Source organism: Anarrhichthys ocellatus, unplaced genomic scaffold, assembly GCF_004355925.1.
Source record: "Anarrhichthys ocellatus isolate YVR2014 unplaced genomic scaffold, GSC_Weel_1.0 scaffold40, whole genome shotgun sequence".
NCBI lineage: Eukaryota > Metazoa > Chordata > Actinopteri > Perciformes > Anarhichadidae > Anarrhichthys > Anarrhichthys ocellatus.
This window is the reverse complement of record NW_022280070.1, coordinates 4158289-4176945: the sequence shown is the minus strand read 5'-3', so window position 1 is coordinate 4176945 and position 18657 is coordinate 4158289. Positions and strand designations below refer to the sequence as shown.

The window sequence follows — 18657 nt, the reverse complement described above, 5'->3', positions numbered from 1 at the left end:
TGAGTGCCCATGATTTACTTAAAAACACAGTAAACACACGACACGCACGCGCGCACGCTCACAAATTGGATTCCTCTGGAAATGGTTGCGTCAAGTGTGACCGAGAATGCCGGGGCACCAGGTCAATTATTTTCAAAATAAAAGCCAAACAGTCTTCTGGCACGTAAATATGATTTTATTTTGAAGGCCGTAAGCAGAAGTGCGTGTATACTTTATGTCGCTTCACACTGGTGCAAGATGTCGCTCATTCTTTCTGGACCGAAGCTGAAACCTAAATGCGCATCGCTGACCGACGCATCTTTTAAAAAAAGGGACCAGCTGCGCTCCCCTAAAAACGGGATGTGACATGTAGCGCGGGACAAGGAGCAACCAGAGGTTTATTCTGGAAGGAACACAAATGGGAAATCGTTAAATGTTTGGAGCAGTCAAGATTTTACAGTGTATACAATTTGTGTAAATAACGGGTGACCGATAGGTAGGCTACACCAACCCTGTGCAGAATAGCAGTCGAATTTAAACGGGATCTTGTTGACAAGCACACAGATGTGAGATGAATGTCAACATCTGTCTCCAAATCTCTTCGAGCTGAAGGTGGAGCAGGATTTTTGGGGTGCTCTCTGTGAGGTGTGATGGAATAAAATGCTGCGCATTACCGCTCCTACTACAGGTCACTTGAATCTCTAAAGCAGAGTCAGGAATTTCTTCTTGACCTTTTTTTGTGTTTAGGCTTTTTGCTGCTTCTGCAACGCGTCGAGGAGGATGGTCTTTGCCCTACATGTGATTGTCATGTCTTCGGCGTTTTTCAATCCCAGTTTCGCCTTCAGCTCCCACTTTGATACAGGTAAGGGTCAAACCCACGAATGGCTTGAATGAGGGCGTTTATCCATTTGCTGCAGACCTGCCAGTGATCTATGTTTCTTCATGATCAGGCTGATTGATGTCTGAATCTGGTGTTTGATGCCAGGCCATACACTGTGTCTCGGTGCTATATATAGTATTTTTAGTCACAGGCAGCTGCATCATTGCCATAGCATCATCATCATCATTACAGTGAGCCTAAACATCACACGATTAGCTTGGGTATGGATGATTTACATCCAATCAGTCCCTTACAGCTTGGTTACAAGAGGGTTAAATGTTGTGGCTGCATAGACTCTGCATAGTCCTACACATACGTGCCTGCAGCGGAGTGTGTACTGTGTGCTATGACCATGTAGTGCAACGTTACAGAGATGACCTGCTGATGGAGGTGTATATGGCTTCACTGCGTGAGGTTGCTGTTCTTTGATGCCCGTTTGGATGCAGCGTTAAATCATCCTTCGGGTGTCGGGGGCGATGTGAAGGAGAACCCAGGTGCTGCTGCTGCAGTGCTATGGGACCACCGAGCAGGAAGTCATGGCTGTCCTGCGTGAGGGCTTGAATTAGAGCAGATTAAATAACCGTGTGCGAGTGTAAACGGGACTGAGAGACAGTCCCTGAGCTGAGCGCAGTGCGCTGGGCATACAAATGACGGTGAGTCCAGGGACTCTCAAGTTGCAGGCTCTTATCTGTCCTCCCCAAACCGCACACTCGCAGTGATCCCTCTTTGCCCAATTATTCCACCCACCTCGATCTTCTTATGACTCCCAAGTTCTCCTTCTTTGCACTTCTGCTCCTATCTGTTTCCCCCCCTTAAATGTGACGCTAAAAGAGGCTTCCATTTCAAGTCAAGTAGGGTATTTACAGGAGGTGTCGCTGTGCATTTGGGAAGTTTCTGTTCTTACACTGACATTGAAAGAAATAAGAGACAATTCTGACTGTCAACAAACATACAGTTTTATTTTGTAAAGGGCCATAGCAAGACAAGTGATAAGAGGACACGTCTATGTTTGGAAAGTACGCTTTTACCATCACACTGAGCATTTTTTGATGCAAGACTACAAGAACACAGATCAATAGGTAAATCCCCACATCCCTGATATAGGTACGTATACACTACATTGATATGACACGATTTGAAGGATGAAGGATTTGTTCTTAATGACGGAGCTGTTCTTGATAATACTCTGCTCTACTTTAAAATACGCTGCAAGGAGAAACACGGAATGGTTTAGTGTTTTAGGTATTTGGAAAACCATGACAGAAGCACTTCTTGTTGTGGAATGTGTAGTGGGGGCTGAGCTGGCTATCCCCGGTTCTGTGCAGTGAAATATGATACTAACCTACCAGGGGAATGCCATCTTTTAATTTGAAACAGGATAAATGGTTCCCAGCTGAATTATGGCTAAAATGCATGCTAACTGTGGCTCTTCGGGGGCACCTTCGAATTTAATTGTCTTGGTGTTTTCTTCCTGGAGGAGATGTGCAGTGAAACACTCACATTTTCTCTCTTCAGATCAGACAGTAGCTGAATGGATAGCCTCCGTGACAGGTCAGGGTGGAATCAGCACATGCGTTGGGATTGTTTAGTATTAGGAGGAGGGTGGGGCATGAGTGGGCATGTACATGTAGCCTGTATATAGCTGGAGTAGAGGGTGGGGTCCGGCTCGTCACTCCCCTGTCATAATGATCTACATTTCTCATTAGAGCAGCACCTCACTAATGGTCCTGTTCCTCAGTAATTGCAGTGAGAATTGATGTTGCCGAGGCAATGGAGGGCGTACAGAGCTGAGGACAGAGAAATGCTAGAGTCCCTTTAAGGCGAGGGGACGCACAGCGTTCAGTCAGCTCTACTGGCTGAATATGTTGGCTGAGAAATAGATTCATAAATCACACGAAGAGTTACAAACACAAAATCCAGCACTTAAACTATAGCACCGCTCAAGCTGCCCTCCACAGCTACACTTCCTCCTCCCAGGGCTACGTGAGAACATAGTGTGCTCTACTTCTGCATATACTCACATAAACAGTCACTCATGCGCAAACACACACCGAGACCAGAGGAAAACAACTACGGGGCCAGGTCGGTGTTCATGTTGCATGGCATTATATAAACCATCAGCAGGGACGGACACACCGTAGCAGTATTCATGATCTCCTGACCGCATCGGCCCTCGCACGCTGGGGCTTGGTGTGTGTGCGGCCAGGGGGAAAGTCAGGTGTATGTGTGGCATTCTGCACCAGTGACAACTGCAACTTGCACCTGGCTCACCACTGCTTCAGCACCTCGGAGAGCTCTCCCATCAGACGAGGCAGCATATGTGTGGGTGTGTGGGTGTGTGCGGTATAGCTATTTTAAAAGCCGGCTGCCTCCTGCGAACAGAATTGATATGCATCGCTTTACTGTCGTGGGGCAAACAGAAGACGGGCTGACCTGGAAGGCAGCACCGATACACCGACAAGCTGACAATGCAGCAACTGTGGGAGACTGTCTTTCAGCAGTCTCCTCTGGTGCCTGGAGGTGGCAGTGGCGGCTAGTGTGTGCACGTTACGGACGGCGTCTTGGCGTAGACGCAACACACACGTTTTCTGTCACTCAATCACACTTACAGCACAATGCCTAATGCACATTCCACATGGGGGAAAGCTTCACGTGCCCTCCGATACACATGGCAACACCCACTGCAGGCTATAACAAAGTACTGATACCGGACAGGAAAGGTGTTAAAAATGATGTATTGACTTGCTCTCCGAGCTCCTCCCACTGACTCGGTCAGTACAAGCCAGCCACGGCTGACTATTTGATTATTCATCCCTCCATGTGTATCCAAGCACTTTAGTTACATAAGTCAGCCTCTGTGGGAACTAAAATAAGAATGAAGTGGATACAAGCAGTTAAGGGGCACCGTCCACAGTATGTTTCCTATGTGCTCTCTGTGTGATGATGAGGGGGTTGTTGGGTTTCTTGGTGTCATACTCGTTGAAGGCTGTGTGTGTGTGTGTGCAATTGCATACTTAATGGGTTTCATGCAGTATTTAATTCGTCACTAAGTATACTGTGTTGTCGAATTTAAATGCTAGAGCACTCTGAGAGCCATTTAGCAAGACTTTCACATAGTTGCTATTATGAAACAGGTGTGGTGGACTGATTTTAGGGATGTTTTATGATGACAGGAGGGGAAAGCAGACCCAGGTGTGTTTCTTGTGTTCAAAAGGACCGCTTCAAATTGGTTGGACAGGTGGGAGACATTCGGGTGAAACGTGTGACTGCGTGAATTCAGTGCCTGTGAGTCAGAGTGGGAGTATGTGTGCTTAACAATAGCAACATCAAGACGGAAGATTATGGGAGGAAAAAGGAGTGCATGTCAGCCAGCATATCTCACACAAACCTGTTTTGTCTTAGGTATGTTTGTTTTTCTTCACACAGGCACAGGTACACACATCTCCACACAAATATATATACACACACTGCCTTTGTTTGCATCATGGGACTCGGGGCTGAAATGTCATTCCTAGTGCATATTTCTGTCTGCATATGGTTTGCACATGCATCTAATTTGTGTTTATCAGCCAGAGGCCAAGCACACGCGGGGCACAATCACCCCTTTCTGGAGTGTGTTTGCACTGCAGAGCTGTGTTCTGTCAGGTCTGTGTGCAGATGCTTTTTGTCACAGATGACACTAACAGGTAACATTGTTTCAGCCTATAATGCCTTTATGTAATTTAGATTGCTGCTAAGTCAACATCAAAACAATAACTGAACATTTTAAGAAGAGTTCAAACAAATTGTTGTTAAATCAGGAGTTTAGAGCTTACATTAAATATAATTTATTGTCTGGTCATGTAACCAATTGGTGAGGAAATTCTCCAATCGCGTATTCATTACCAAATGAGTGATAAAACATTTCAACAACGTCTACCAAGTATCACAAGAAGGGCTGACTGGGGTATCACAAGTTTAACTTTTTTTTTACAATTGATAGCCACTGATTTAACTGACTGCATCGGTCATTTTGGCCTTCTTTTAAGAGCTGTGCATGATTTCCATGACCAGCTTTGGTTAGTTTTTCACTGTAACATATGTAGAAATGTGTGTCCGTGGTTCAAAGTTAGTATTGAGAAAAGAGAAAACACCATTCAATCTCGTAGAACTGTGAACAGCTGTGACGAGTCCTTCATCAGGGTTTTGTCTTTACCAGTATATGAAAGTAAAACCTCTGCTAATTCATGAATGTCTATATCAAGTGGTTGATCTGGTATATTAAAGGTGTAGCATTTCTCTTTCAGTGTTAAATTAATTGTGATGACTATTTCAAAAGATTGATTGCACCCATCTCATGGGATTGTCAGAGCTGGTCCTCATCTTCTATTTCCTGTAAACATGTGTTGCTTCCTGTTGCAAAGAGGATTCTTGAATTCTCAGTCAGGTTTCCCTCCTCTACTTGACCCAAGAGGATAAACATATATTTCAGTCTGTTCATTCATTCAGCTGTGTGTTTTCCAGCGTGATAAACTGTGAGCAGCTTTTGTCCTATTTGTGCAGAAGGAACAGTCACTCTGATTAATTTTGTGCTGTATAATAATCTTCCAAATTCAGCAGATTTCCCTCAAAATTTGACTCAACAGCCCACGCTGCAAACTGCAGAGTAGAGGCCAGTCTCCTCTGCAATGATCTACATTAATGAATTGTGTCTCAAATAGATGAATTATTGATGTTAAATCTTAATCGTGCAGTTAGTCGATCTGTGCAATTAACTAAAAAAGGGACAGAGACAGAGAAGTTATTTAAACCCTTTCCTTCCAGCAGTGTGCCCTTGCCCGGGCTGTCAGGGTGACGGACATGCCAGGCCTGTAATGCTGATCCATGGTGGTCCTCCTGGGATCTCACTCCCAGTTAATGACAGTTATCATGGCTCTCTGCAGGGCCAGCGCATCCCTCTGCCATCTGCAGTCATAGAGCATGACTAGAGAACGGCAGAGAGGAAGTAAATGGATGGAGGGTACAGAACCCTGCTATTTGTCGTGTCACGCTGTTTCTTTTGCTGCCAACTGGAGACTGACACATGTGTCCACGTGTGTGCTTCCTCCTCTCCACCTCTGTATGTTCAGCCCTCCGTCATCACAGTCTGATGCTTCTTGCTTTGGGAAGCGGGGCAGAGCTCACTTCTCTTTCAATGCAGCCCTGCGAGCTCATCTAGTGGAGAAAAAAGAGGAGGACTAACTCCAGCCACTTTGCATCCCTAGACGCTGATACATATAGAAGAAGTCTTTTAAAACAGGAGCTCAAGTTACATCTTGACACCAAAGATGAGCTAACCACTTGAGCCAACAATTGATCCGTGACGATTGTCCTTATACATTTTATTTACACATGCACAAGAGCAGTAGTGAATCAATATATAGCTTGGACGGCAGCTCTCCGTCAATTACCTCAAATTGGAATTCTTATTCAGCTGTAAGGCAATTGCTTTTTGTTGTATAGGCTGCACCTCTCATCCAGCAGCTTCCAGTCAAAAACCATTACTGAGGTTTTCTGCATGTGTGTGCATGTTGATTTTATGTACTGAATGTAAATTATTTGGCTCTGCTCCTGCTGCCCTCTGACGACCTGTAAATCTAAACCTAAAGGTCACTCTTCTCCCCTGTCTCAATCTATCCCGTCTGCTGTATCCATGCACTTCCACACCCTTCCGCCTACATCGGTTTTGCTTGTGTTTTTGTTGGAAGTCACTTGGTGCAGGGCAGATGGAGGAGCTTGTTTGCCCCTGCAGCACTGTCCTGAATTTAAACGCATGCTCAGAGAGATGCCGGGATGTATCTGCTCTCGTTCTGCGCGCTGTATTTACCCATTAGGAAGCACTGAGGGGAGGTGGAAGGGCAATAAAGTGGGTAAATAATGGCAGCAGCTTGCCTCCTGTTGCGTATGGTAGCCTCCTCAGACTAAAACGGTTTGCAGTGTATACTTCATGCAGCTTGGTCATGTTTCTACGTCAACGTGGACTTCATAACAGACACAAAGCCCGGTCTGTGGCCTCTGACCACGCATCAAATTGAGATTTTTTACGTAACACAATAGCTGCATAATGTATGTATCTGTATCCAGTCTGTTGAATACTAACTGCAGTTGAAACTGTATCTTACCCTCTACTTCTCCCCCTTCTCTCCCCCCCCCCCCCCCCCCCCCCCTCATTCCTTCTCAAGACAATTTGATTGCAGTGGTGTGTAGTTTGGCGTACTGCCCACCCTGCACCACTGTCAGTACTTGGTCTCACGGTCAAAAAACATTCATGCATGCATAGCAACCATACAAAAAGTAAAAAGGGACGGATTGCTGATGGGAGAATAGAACTCCCAGGGAGAGACACTTCTGCAGTTCTGTGTCAAAGCATACAATACTATCTGTGGTGTGTTCAAGCTCCTCTTCATGGACTCGGGTTTGCTGCTATCAGGAGCAGAAACAGCAGCCCGTTGCACTCAGTTACCACAGAAACTCCAAAGTTATGCTATGCAGCCCAGTTCAACACCCTGACTGGGTTTTCTGTGTGGGTTCATATTCGTATGCTTGTATGTGAATACGAACACATGGCTCGGCCCTGGCCTTGGTACGAGTGTGGGAGGCATTTCAATACGACTCCCTCTTTTCTCTCTGCAGCCGTCCTTGCTCTGTTCGTCCTCTCTACCTCTCCTACACGTGTCCATTTGGAACAGATTTGTTGAATGCCTGATGAGCACTATCGTGTATACCAGGTAGTAGATATCTTCTAGCCGCCGTAGACCTTACGGTTGCTTCAGCTGCACAGCAACAGTCAGCCCTACCTCGCTGGTGCATGCTTCATTTATGATCTACCATGAAAAGCTCAGTGTGCTTAACACACTACATTGTCATCTCGTACATACATGCATGAACTAGGGATGCATCGGTACCACTTTTATTAGACCAAGTACAAGTTCTTACATTTGAGTACTTGCCCATACCTAGTACCGATAGGCGCACTTGATAATACCATTACAGTTCTAACAATGACTTTGAAATCATGTTTTATTTTCATCAGATGTTCCTCACTTGACTGTTACAAATAAAAATACAACATGATGCTGTTGCTGACATTTTAACATTCAAGATTGTATTTTCCTGAAACAAACAGAGCATAGTTCTTTGCAGTAGGGATGTTAATAATACGTAACTTGGGTCTCCTCACGGGTCTTGAGGAGTTGTGGCATTTATTCACTGACAAATAAGCTGTACGCACACTGCACTGTGACGTCCACAGCTATAACGTTACTGATAACTTCATACTCATGATCACACACTCGCTAACATTATGCCGGGCAGACACACTCGCTAAACTAATTCACGAGGTGAAGACTTAAGTGGTTGCATGTGTCCACGAAAATGCACGGGACATTGTGGCTGCTAACTCTCCTGCACTGGTGAAGTGGAGGCTGCCTGTTTTGATGGATTTAACCTGTTTGTGCATGGGGTTATTGGGGTTATTGTTGCAGCCGGTCTGCTTATTGGGCCCAACTGACAAGAGGTTAACGTCACGTTGCCATAGTGGTATGGCATGCGGTTGTATCAGAGTAGTTTTACGAGTACATGAGCACGATATCGGACCTGACAACTGATACTGGTAATTGTATCGGTGCATCCCGAGCATGAACACACACACACACCCCGTTGAATTTGATTATTCCTGAGATTTCATGTTCCTCCTTGGGCATGTCTATATTTCTCTCTCTCACTGTTTATCCCTTTCTGTCGGTGTGTGTGGTATTTCAGCAAGAGACGCTAATGCAATTTAAAACATGCATTATCAGCTCTTGCTCTGTGACTATGAAGGACACACTAATCTTTTCTGGTGACTTGAAATGTGCATCCGTCTACTTAGCAGGGTATTGCATTGCGTGGCCATGATCTGACAACACAAGCAGCACAAGCAAGGGTAACTAAGTGGGTAAAGGCAAATAATAGAACAGCTAGAACAGTCTGGTAAGTTCTGAAATTTACATTCAGCCTTTAAAACCAGAAAAAAACACTTATTCCATATTATGATATCCAAAATTGAAGATGATATCTAATCTCATATCACGATATCGACATAATATTGATATATTGCCCAGCCCTATAGTCACAGGTTAGTGGAGTGAAACCTATCCGTAGGGGGAGTGTAAAGTCATGTTCAATGAAGCAAGACTATAATTGATAAGTCTCACTTTTGGGAAATAAAAAAAGCAACAGCAATGGGCTCCTCTTTTCATTCATCCATCCTCCTTGCATCCACACCTCTCTTCCTCCCTCCATCCCTCTGCTGCGTCCTCCTCATTGTCGGCAAGGACAAGGCTCATCTTCCTCCAGTCTTGAACACAGCTTTTTAATAAAGCCATTTTGAGCCTGGCTTTTAAGTGCTTTATTTTCATTTGGCTGTGCAGCTGGTGAAATAATGTGTGCTTCTCAAATATTTATGGAGGACCCTGGGTCGTCGCTCACAGTTCTTCAGAGAATGAGTGATGAATTCTTCACATGTCGCACTTATGAAAATAGTGCGATTTCCTCTTGAGGACCATATTAGACGTCTGCCGTAGTTAAGCTACATGCGAAATATAAATTCTCTAAGTCCAGTTGCTAAACCGTAGGTATACAAACAATTGCGGGAACATTATGATTCTATTTTCTATTCATCAGTTTTTAAACTGTTTGTTCTGATCATGGTGGGGAAAGGAAAGGATGAGCAGAGAAGCAAAATCGTCATTTGCAACTCTCTCCAAATCTTTAGGGGGATACCCCAACCTCTGTCTGCCCCGAACACTTCACTCAGCCATTTATGCACTTGTAAATACTTGTAAGGTACTGACAAGGTACTTGTACACCATTGATTCAAAGAAGCAGTGGCCTGAGGTAGGATTACTGGGAAACACTTTGTCTCAGCTGCTTCTATTGGTATTTACTACCCAAAGCATACGGCTGTTGGTGATGGTTGAAAACAAGGTTGACACACTCCACCAATACAGCTCCTCACGTTGTTTTAACATGACAGTGTTTTCAATCTGAACCCCCGCTTAAGCTTGATAGCCTGTCTGGTAGAATCTCTAGTGAGGTACATTATTGTCAGGGTTCTATGTACATATGGATCTTATTCATTGAAACACAGCTCTTGCTCCAAATGTAGAAGGACGAATGGCCCCCTGTTACGACTTTATAGGAAACAGTAGAGGTGGATTGCCAATTTCCAGGATTCCTCCATTTTCTGTAAAAGAATAAAAGGTTGGTCCGCTGCTCAGCGCCTGTGTTCACCATCTGCTTCATCGGTGCCTGTAGTAGAGGCTTGATAGTTGCCGGTTACTTCAACTTCAGGCTGGATGGCTTTTAAAGATAGACAGCTTATCAAGATGAATGAGGTTTTGTGTTGCGAACGAACCAACAAAAGAGAAAGTGGACGAGATCGTACACCTCCTACCTCAAGGTTAAAAGTTGCATGTTGTTGCTATTAATAAAACTGAATGTGAAGTGATGTGTTTTCTTTTAAAGGAGAGGTGCGTAATAATGACATACAACTGTCAAAGAAAGAAAACAGCAATCAATCTGCCCCAGGGCTTGCACATCATGACAGCAGACCTTAACACGTATTGCTATTGTAAGCCTTGAGTCACCACTCCCTCATATATTCATCCTCCATGCTTCTGGCACCATCTGTGTGCTTCCTCACATCCATTCATCCAAAAGATCAACAATACCCTCAAGGTTACTCATGTGCAGCATATTGCCTAAAAAATGCTTTTGAAGTTCCGTTAAATGGCTTGATAGTTCTGTGTAAAGTGCTAAATATCCGTTGGAAATTAGGCTGGTAATTCAGCTGTATTGTGGCAAAGAAGAAGAAAGCATTTTAATAATATTTGGTTTTGATTCCCCTATCAGCCTCAACTCAATGTGTCTTGTCACCACCCACTCAGGCTTTGTGTTGTGGTATGTGGTGGATCCAGAAAGGGCACTGCTTGGGTTGGCTTTTCCTTCTTCAGACACTATCACACACAGACACACACACACAAGCTGTCGCAGCATATTACAGGAATCTATCTTCCAAAAGTGTGGAAACAAAGAGAGGGCAAGAGGTTTACCGCGTCGTAAATGGCAATCAACTAATACGTGACGGCCTGCAAGGTTGTTACCATGGTGATGGGTCGGTGGGTCAGTGCCCAAACACACACATGGTGTAGTTCTAAAACCAGGCTTCAAGTAGGAACCTGTCTGTTTTGATATTCTACCAATGTGTGTGTGCGTGTCTGCATGTGCTTTGTGGCCGTGACCTCAGGTCAAGCTTTGGTTGGAGCAGTACTGTTTGAGCCACGGGAGCTGTCAGGTCTGGAACAACGTGTTCTCCACAGCCGAATGGGTCAGGACCGCTGAGTCTCGCACACACACGCATCACACACCACAACTCCTAGTGGATACAGTGGGCACAGGAGTGCCGTGCTTGTATTGTCCTCACAAGGATGGAGAAATAAAGGGAATCCTGGAGTGAGGGCAATATGCCTGTCCTCTTCTTTAATTAATAGGCTGTGATGGATAGATATACAGCAACAGCACATACAGAAAGGGAGTAAACATGGCATCCACATGAGTAACTGCAGGTCTGGTACGGGGGCATTTTAAAAGTAGACATCTTGGCATTACGCGGTGTACTGACAGATGGGCCAGTTCTGCCAGATTGCAGTGGTTGGCTAGTTACGTTTACTTGTGACTCCAAATTTTTTTTTATAAGAATTCATGTTGCGAGGAAAAACAGTTGATGAGAACTTATAACAGAGATGCATAAATGAGGTTTATATAAACTTGGGAAAATAAGAAATAATGAATTTGCTGTCAATAAAAAGAGAAAGATCTTTGCCAAGAATTTCTGACCACCAAAACATTTCTTGTGATGTGCGTGAGCTTAATTTCGGGAACTAACCATAAAGAATGCAACATTATATAAAATAACCGCAACGTTTAAATAACTTCTCAACCGAATCATCACATCAGCTACTCTGAAAACAGTTGTATACAATGTCTTCTGCGGCTCTGGAGGGAGCTGTCAAGAGTTTGAGAAAATAACCCTGATGATGTCATCAGGGTTATTTACATCGGCCACTTTTAACACAAAGCCTGTGTTTCAAACTGGGGGTGTGAAGTTCGAAAGACGAAAGTGGCAACCTCCAGGTCTGAAAAGCGAAGACGATGCGGAAGTGTCTTTTAAACTCTAATGGTCATCCGGAGCGACTCCTCTGGTTGCAAAAAGAAGTCTGATTGTATAGAAGTTTATGAAAAAATGACCCGACTTCTGACTTGATTTATTACCTCAGTAAACATTGTAAACATGAGTTTATGGTCTCATTTGTTTCAAGTATTCTTCAGTAGCAGGGTATGCTACAGGGTACCCTGTGATTGACCGGTCTCTTCCACGGCGCTATCCAGTCTGGGAGTTGTCTGTGTTTTTGTCGTATAACTTTAACCCTTTCACAGTGTGTTTTCAGTTCATGAAAGTTAATCGTAACCTTTTTGGTTGCCTAAATAAATGTTTGATTGTACTTAGCTCCACCCTCTCATGTCACTTCTGGCTGCAAAAAAACCAAGATGGTGACGGTCAAAAACCCAAACTGAAGGCTTCAAAACCAGGTCCCACAACCAATGGGTGACGTCACGCTGACTACGTCTACTTCTTATATACAGTCTATGGCATTCACCTTGCCGGGAGAATCAAATGAAAGATGTTATTGAAGTGCATTGTGGGATTTTTGAAGATTGAACCATGAATGTCCTATTGATGCTACATTTGAGCTGTCCTCATTGCTCCCAGTATTTTGCTGATGCTGATGGTTAGTTGATGCAATAGAAGAACCTTTGAGTGTTCAATATGTCATTGATTGAGGTTGAGTCCCTCAACCATTTGTTGTTGTTGGAATGATACAGAGATGTACAAATGTTTGGTTAAAGATTAATGCAGTGGGCCTTAATATGGATAAATGGTTATGTAGATACGGAGTGTTGTCCACAAAATAATTCAGATTAATTATGAAATTTAAAAATATAAAAGTTTAAAGGATAGGATCTTCTCTTTCATCGGTCCAAGCTGAAGATTTAAACATGTTAATCAGATTTTATGAATGTTCTCAGCTTCTACAGGGTAAAAGAAAAACGCACACGTGTGCTGCACATACAGTATGCACGCAAGACAGATGGTGAATAGTACACACGCGGAGAAATAAGTACGCACACACCAACAGTAAGCGCGTGTGTACTCTCTGTTTGCCGGTCAAAGACACACACAAAACATTTCTTTGGTACACTGAGGATGGCTTTTTCAAAATGCTGTGTGCACTCAAACGTTACTACTCATTGTGTGCTGGGATTTAATAGCATTGTGTGCATTGCTCTGGAAAAAAGTTGCTCCAATTAAATAAATGATGGGTTATATTTTGAATCGTTGCTGTGAGGGCATTTCAGAAAACGAAAAGCAAAGTCACAGTAAGCATTTTCATTCATTAGTTGTTTACACTGAGACAGAATGAGCCACTTTTCTGCGGCTGCTTTATTAAATTATTATCCAGAGGGAGTCATTGTGTTTGCGGGTGGAAGGAACCTCTTTGCCTCGATGACTCAGAGTGCATAGTAACTACTGTAATTAAGCCACCGGAACCTGATTTCCATTCAGAGTCACAGATTCTAGCGGTGGATAGGCAGCAGAAGAGAATGCTAATTATGAGTTGCATGCTTCTTTCTGCGCTGCAAATTAAACGGTCACAAATCACCTGTATGTGTATACCAATCACCTTCATCTCTATTTAGTTTTTTAATTTCCTGCATGACTGCAGTTTGCCATCTGATCTCTGAACAGCTCCACCCTGTTAACACTGGCATTATCCTCCCATGTTGCAGATGGTGCTCCGCTGAGCGAGCTGTCGTGGCCTTCATCCCTGGCGGTGGTAGCTGTCTCGTTCTCTGGCCTCTTCACCTTCGTCTTCCTCATGCTGGCCTGCCTCTGCTGCAAGAAGGGTGACATCGGCTTCAAGGTGAGCTCACTGCTGCCCCCTGCTGGAAGAAATGAGGAGAGCACCAACTGTGTGTGTGTGTGTGTGCGTGTGTGTGTGCGCACAATGGAGGGGAATCCAGATCAGTGATTTACATACAGGAACTAATAATTTTAAGGTATCAAATGTGCTTGTATTACTAGTACTAACACACACTGTACAAACACGAGAAAAGCATCCCAAACCCTTAAATACATTTTATAAACTGCCATTCAACCTCTTTAATGTGCCATTAAACACGTCCAAATGTCTGCTGTAAAAATGGCCCAATTGATTTCAGCTTTAATTTAATTGTGGCAAGTTGAGTGGCAATTTGAAAAAACATTTGGTACAGTGTTAATATTTTAAGTTAGATCTCATTCTCAGGAGATGGAAGGATCATGATCGATACAACTCCCTAACCCTGCATTTACTGTTAATGCTAAAGTCTTTTGCTGAGGATTAATGCCTCATTGTATGCAAGTGATGCAACCAGGAAAGTACCCGTACCGAATCTCTGTGTTGCCTTCAGCTGTCAGCATGACTCAGCCATGCTGTGTCAAACATCAGCGCTGAACTGCGAAGGCTGAGGGCTAATGAAGACTGACACAGGCAGGGGGGCATGTGGAGGGGGAGAGGCAGGAGAAACCCTAAAGTCGCTGTAGTGGCTGCTCCTTGTCTTTAAAAGTTTCCTCATTAACTTGCTGCTCCTATTATAGCACTGGCATCAAAACACATTTTTCATTTTAGTCGTGCAAATTAATGTTGAACTATTTTAGGGGGATGAGAGATAAAGTACAGCCCCGGCTGAACAGCCTTTTGTTAAGATCACTTACGCCAATCATTTGGCAATTCTGAATTCACAATATTGTCACCTAATTCCTTGCATGACTTCTAGGGCTAGGAATCGAGGGAATGAATTCCATATTTACCTTTTTGTTGTTGATTGGAGAGGATGAGAGCAGAGCAGCTTGTTTCTTGTTTATGTATGTGGGTGAGTCAGGTCTGTGCTTCAGCATTCACACTGAACAGCCTGCGGTAGGTAGACGCTGCAGGGATGATAGTGTCACTAATGAGCACAGCACAGAGATGCACCATTATTAACTTCTGGACTTTATTTTTATGCGTGTGTGTGCCCACATTTGTCTCTCCCACGCCAGATCCCTTCTGCCTCACTACGTACATGTGAACATGTATCTTAATAACCTGCAGGAACAGTTGAAGTCTGTGTCTGCTTTCCATTGGCCTGCGTTTTACTGTGAAAAGACTAATGACGGAAGGATGGCTCTAGCTGCTAAAACGGCAATAGTTGACTCATTGTTGTTTTATAGTACTGTGTCATCAGAGAGTTACTGGTCAAAGTGTAGCTACAGTACAGCTGCCTTCGAGCTGAAGAAAACATCTTTCGCATGGACACTTCAGCCGGGCAAAGTGACGGTTACAAACCACTATGCCTTCCTAGCTATGTTGTTTTAGCACATATAATACAGTTGTTGTTCAAAATCATCACTCTGCATCTTGCCAAGCCATTCCTAAATTCATTGGACAAAGTAAGCAGGCACACGATCCCTTCCTTTATGTTCATTAGCTCACTGTCCTCTTCTCCTCTCAACGTTATGCATACGTTGTACAAAAGGGTAGTTGGAGAGTAACAGCATTCATTGAGCTCCATGCAGCTTTACTGAGATTTGACTCAAAGGTCATTGATGACATAATAATAAGCGTGGTGGACATTTGAGAAAATGGCAATGAAAGGATTATGATAACAAGAAAGCACATTGTGGTTACTAACAAAGAAACTTCTGTCAGTGCAGCACAACTTTCAGCTCTCAGGCAGTTTGAATTTAAAATGTGCTAAAATGTATGCTAACGTAGTACACAGCACATTGTGACTTTAGTGAATACAAACTATGCTTGTAGTCTTGATCATCGTGCATTATAATTTTAAGTTAAGACAAACTATCAAATCTTCATCTTTCCCTTTTAGTTTGGCAGCAAACATCCCATAATGGTTCCCCACTGTTCTCCCCTTCTCTTTGGCACCGGATCGTCTCTCAACAGCTCACTTGTAAAAGGTGTGCATTCGTGTGGGACTGCAAATTCGCACCGCTGCGCCGTCCAAAAAGCTCCATTATTCCTCTCCATCGCGGTGCTCTTACCGGAGCGCGTAGTGTGTGAGGCTGGGTATTAAGTGCTTTCTAAACTGAAGGCCCTCCCGGGAGCTATGCAACGCTGACTCACAGCCAGGTGCTCGCTTTCACACTTCGCTCTGAGAGCGGCAGATGGTTCTCTTGAATGAGAAACACACATTCCTGTACATGCATACATACACACCCACGCTGATGTTTTGGGAGACCTGTAAACACACACACAATGAGGCATTCAAATATTTCGTATTTGTCCATCTTGCAACCTGCTCTCCTCCTTTCTCATTTCCTGCAGTTTTCTCTTCACGATTTTCTCCTTTTCCACCTCTGCGGTTGCTGCATGCGGGAGATAGGCTTTTTATGGGTAACAGTTCATTAACCAGCAGATGGATGGATGGGTGAATTGCTCAGTGCTTGTGAACAAAGCACTATTGCTAGCCTGTTTTCCCCAATATAGCTACAGTCTACATGTTCAGGATATCATCAAGAGGCGACTTTGTATGTCTGCTATGACCTGAAAAATGATTCGGACAAGGAAATCATTATAACCGCAGCAAACTCAATCACTCATTCAAGTGTATGACCGTCGTTAGTGCTGACCTGAGGTATAATTGCAAAGACAAATCTGTCACATTAACAGTGTGTTGTTCAGCAGTTTGAGGAACAGAGCACAAGCCCACATATGTGGGGTTCCAATTGGATCCCTTCAAGGGAAAAAGTACAATTTTGATAAAACTTCCCGGAAAATACCGGGATCCAAATTAACACAATTCAACCTTACTCAGCCCAGAGTGAGTGGAGTAAGTTCGTTTTTTTTAGGTTTACACTGGGACCAGTGCATTTGCTGATCAACAGTTGCATTGTTTCCAAATAGAAGAATTAAAAAATCATAAAAAGTATGAATCTGTAACAATAATGAAATTACAATTGGACACGTCAGACTCTTTAAGAAAGCCTCTGCACAGCCAGTTGTTCAGTTGTTCTGGCTGATTACAATTCTACTCAGGTTGAAGCCGGGCTGGAGCTTTGATGGGAGTTTATTATCTACCAATAAGAATGATAGAGGTGTAATTTGTCCCGCCTTAACAGGTTCAACAGGAGGCTCAGACAGATGTCAGCGTATATACAGGCCCACACACAGTCCTGAGGAGAGGTCTAATCAATCAGATTGATTGAAAACACCTGTGTGGCTGTACGGAGGCTTTGCACTCATTTGAGCTCATGGAGATGTTCACACTTAAAAATCTTGACCCACCCTGACAATATGTTTCCTTTGGCTGCGTATCTTCCACTATTCTGCTGTTTTTTCCTTAGCATTTATAGCCGGAAGGTTGTTTATGTACTAAATAATGGCTACTTCCCAGAGTGAAGTCAGGTTTTGAAGCTACATTTGGAGTTGGGAAAGGAAAGACTATGTAAAGGACAATGCAAGCTTTTTTTTCTAGCAGGTATGTGCAAAGTATCAAATATGTCCCCTTCCTATGTGGTACGTCAGCACTTTGAATACATACTGTATGGGGGTTTCTATAGGGACACACTACAGAAATAGAGAGGAAGGACACTGCAGTAGACTGGGGATCAACAACGGACGGGGGCAGAAAGAAGAGTAGTAGGTATGAAAAACAGACAGAGGATGTGGGATATGGTGTTTGTTACAGGGATGGAAAGAGAGAGGGTCACTGTTTTCCACTTCCTGTCATCCTCATCCATCCGAGTAGGGAGGTCAATCTTCGGTTAAAAGACCAGTGTTTATGGCAGATGCACGGTTTAAATCATGATACTCCCAACACCGGTGTTTCCTCTCTACTAAACTAAAACATCCTAGAGAACAAGTCTTCATGGGTTAAAATAAATGCCAAAATGTACCTTTTACTCCATTAAAAAATAATCACAGAAACTAGAAACTCTTTATGTGGAATAACCTCTTGTCTTTGACATGCCAATTAGTATTTTTTCATGATAGGGACCTCGTTTTGTGAGTGTATATGTGGAAGAACTGTAGCTAAGTGGAGAGCCGGGCCGCCCTTCAACCAGAGGATCGGCAGTTCGATGCCGGCTCCGGATCCACTAGTTGCATGTCGATGTGTCCTCGAGCAAGACACTTAACCCCAAAATTGCTGTGCCTACGGTGTAGAAATGTGATAGGATCTGAATTGTAAGTCGCTTTGGATAAAAGCGTCTGCTAAATGACTGTAATGTAATGAAAGAAAGAAAAGACGGAGTGAAAGAAAGATACTCTTTGTGTATGCAGTTTGAACACACACATTTACATGTTCCCCCTATAGCGTCTTTGTCCTGACCCACACAATACACCCCACAACGTACATGACTTATGTATATAACTCGGTGGGCGTGCCTCAATGCATTTGAATGCCCTCACAGTTGAACCATTGTCTCCCACTATCTCAGTGGTAGGATGGCTGCGAGTGGATGACTAATTACAGCATGTCTCTTTGCACCAGGAGTTTGAAAACACTGAGGGAGGGGAGTACCAGGCAGATCTCTCCGCTCTGGCCTCGCCTTCCTCCCAGAATGGCCCTGAGGTCTACATCCTTCCCCTCACTGAGGTCTCCTTGCCTGTCTCCAAACAGCCTGGCAGATCCAGTAAGAA

General features: G+C 43.8%; 1 protein-coding gene across 2 annotated transcripts in view; it reads left to right on the top strand.

Moving 5' to 3' along the window:
• The first annotated feature begins 227 nt into the window (after positions 1-227).
• LOC116394723 (serine/threonine-protein kinase LMTK1-like) overlaps positions 228-18657 on the top strand; it is a 30832-nt gene continuing 12402 nt past the window's right edge. Inside the window, exons 1-4 of one of the 2 annotated variants that reach the window (XM_031867996.1) lie at positions 228-624; positions 727-841; positions 13769-13902; positions 18509-18650. In XM_031867996.1, coding sequence (XP_031723856.1) covers positions 760-841; positions 13769-13902; positions 18509-18650 — 358 coding nt within the window. In that variant the 5' untranslated portion in view covers positions 228-624; positions 727-759. Of the gene's footprint in view, positions 842-13768; positions 13903-18508; positions 18651-18657 lie in introns of both variants that reach the window. The other variant, XM_031867994.1, reaches the window with a different exon arrangement.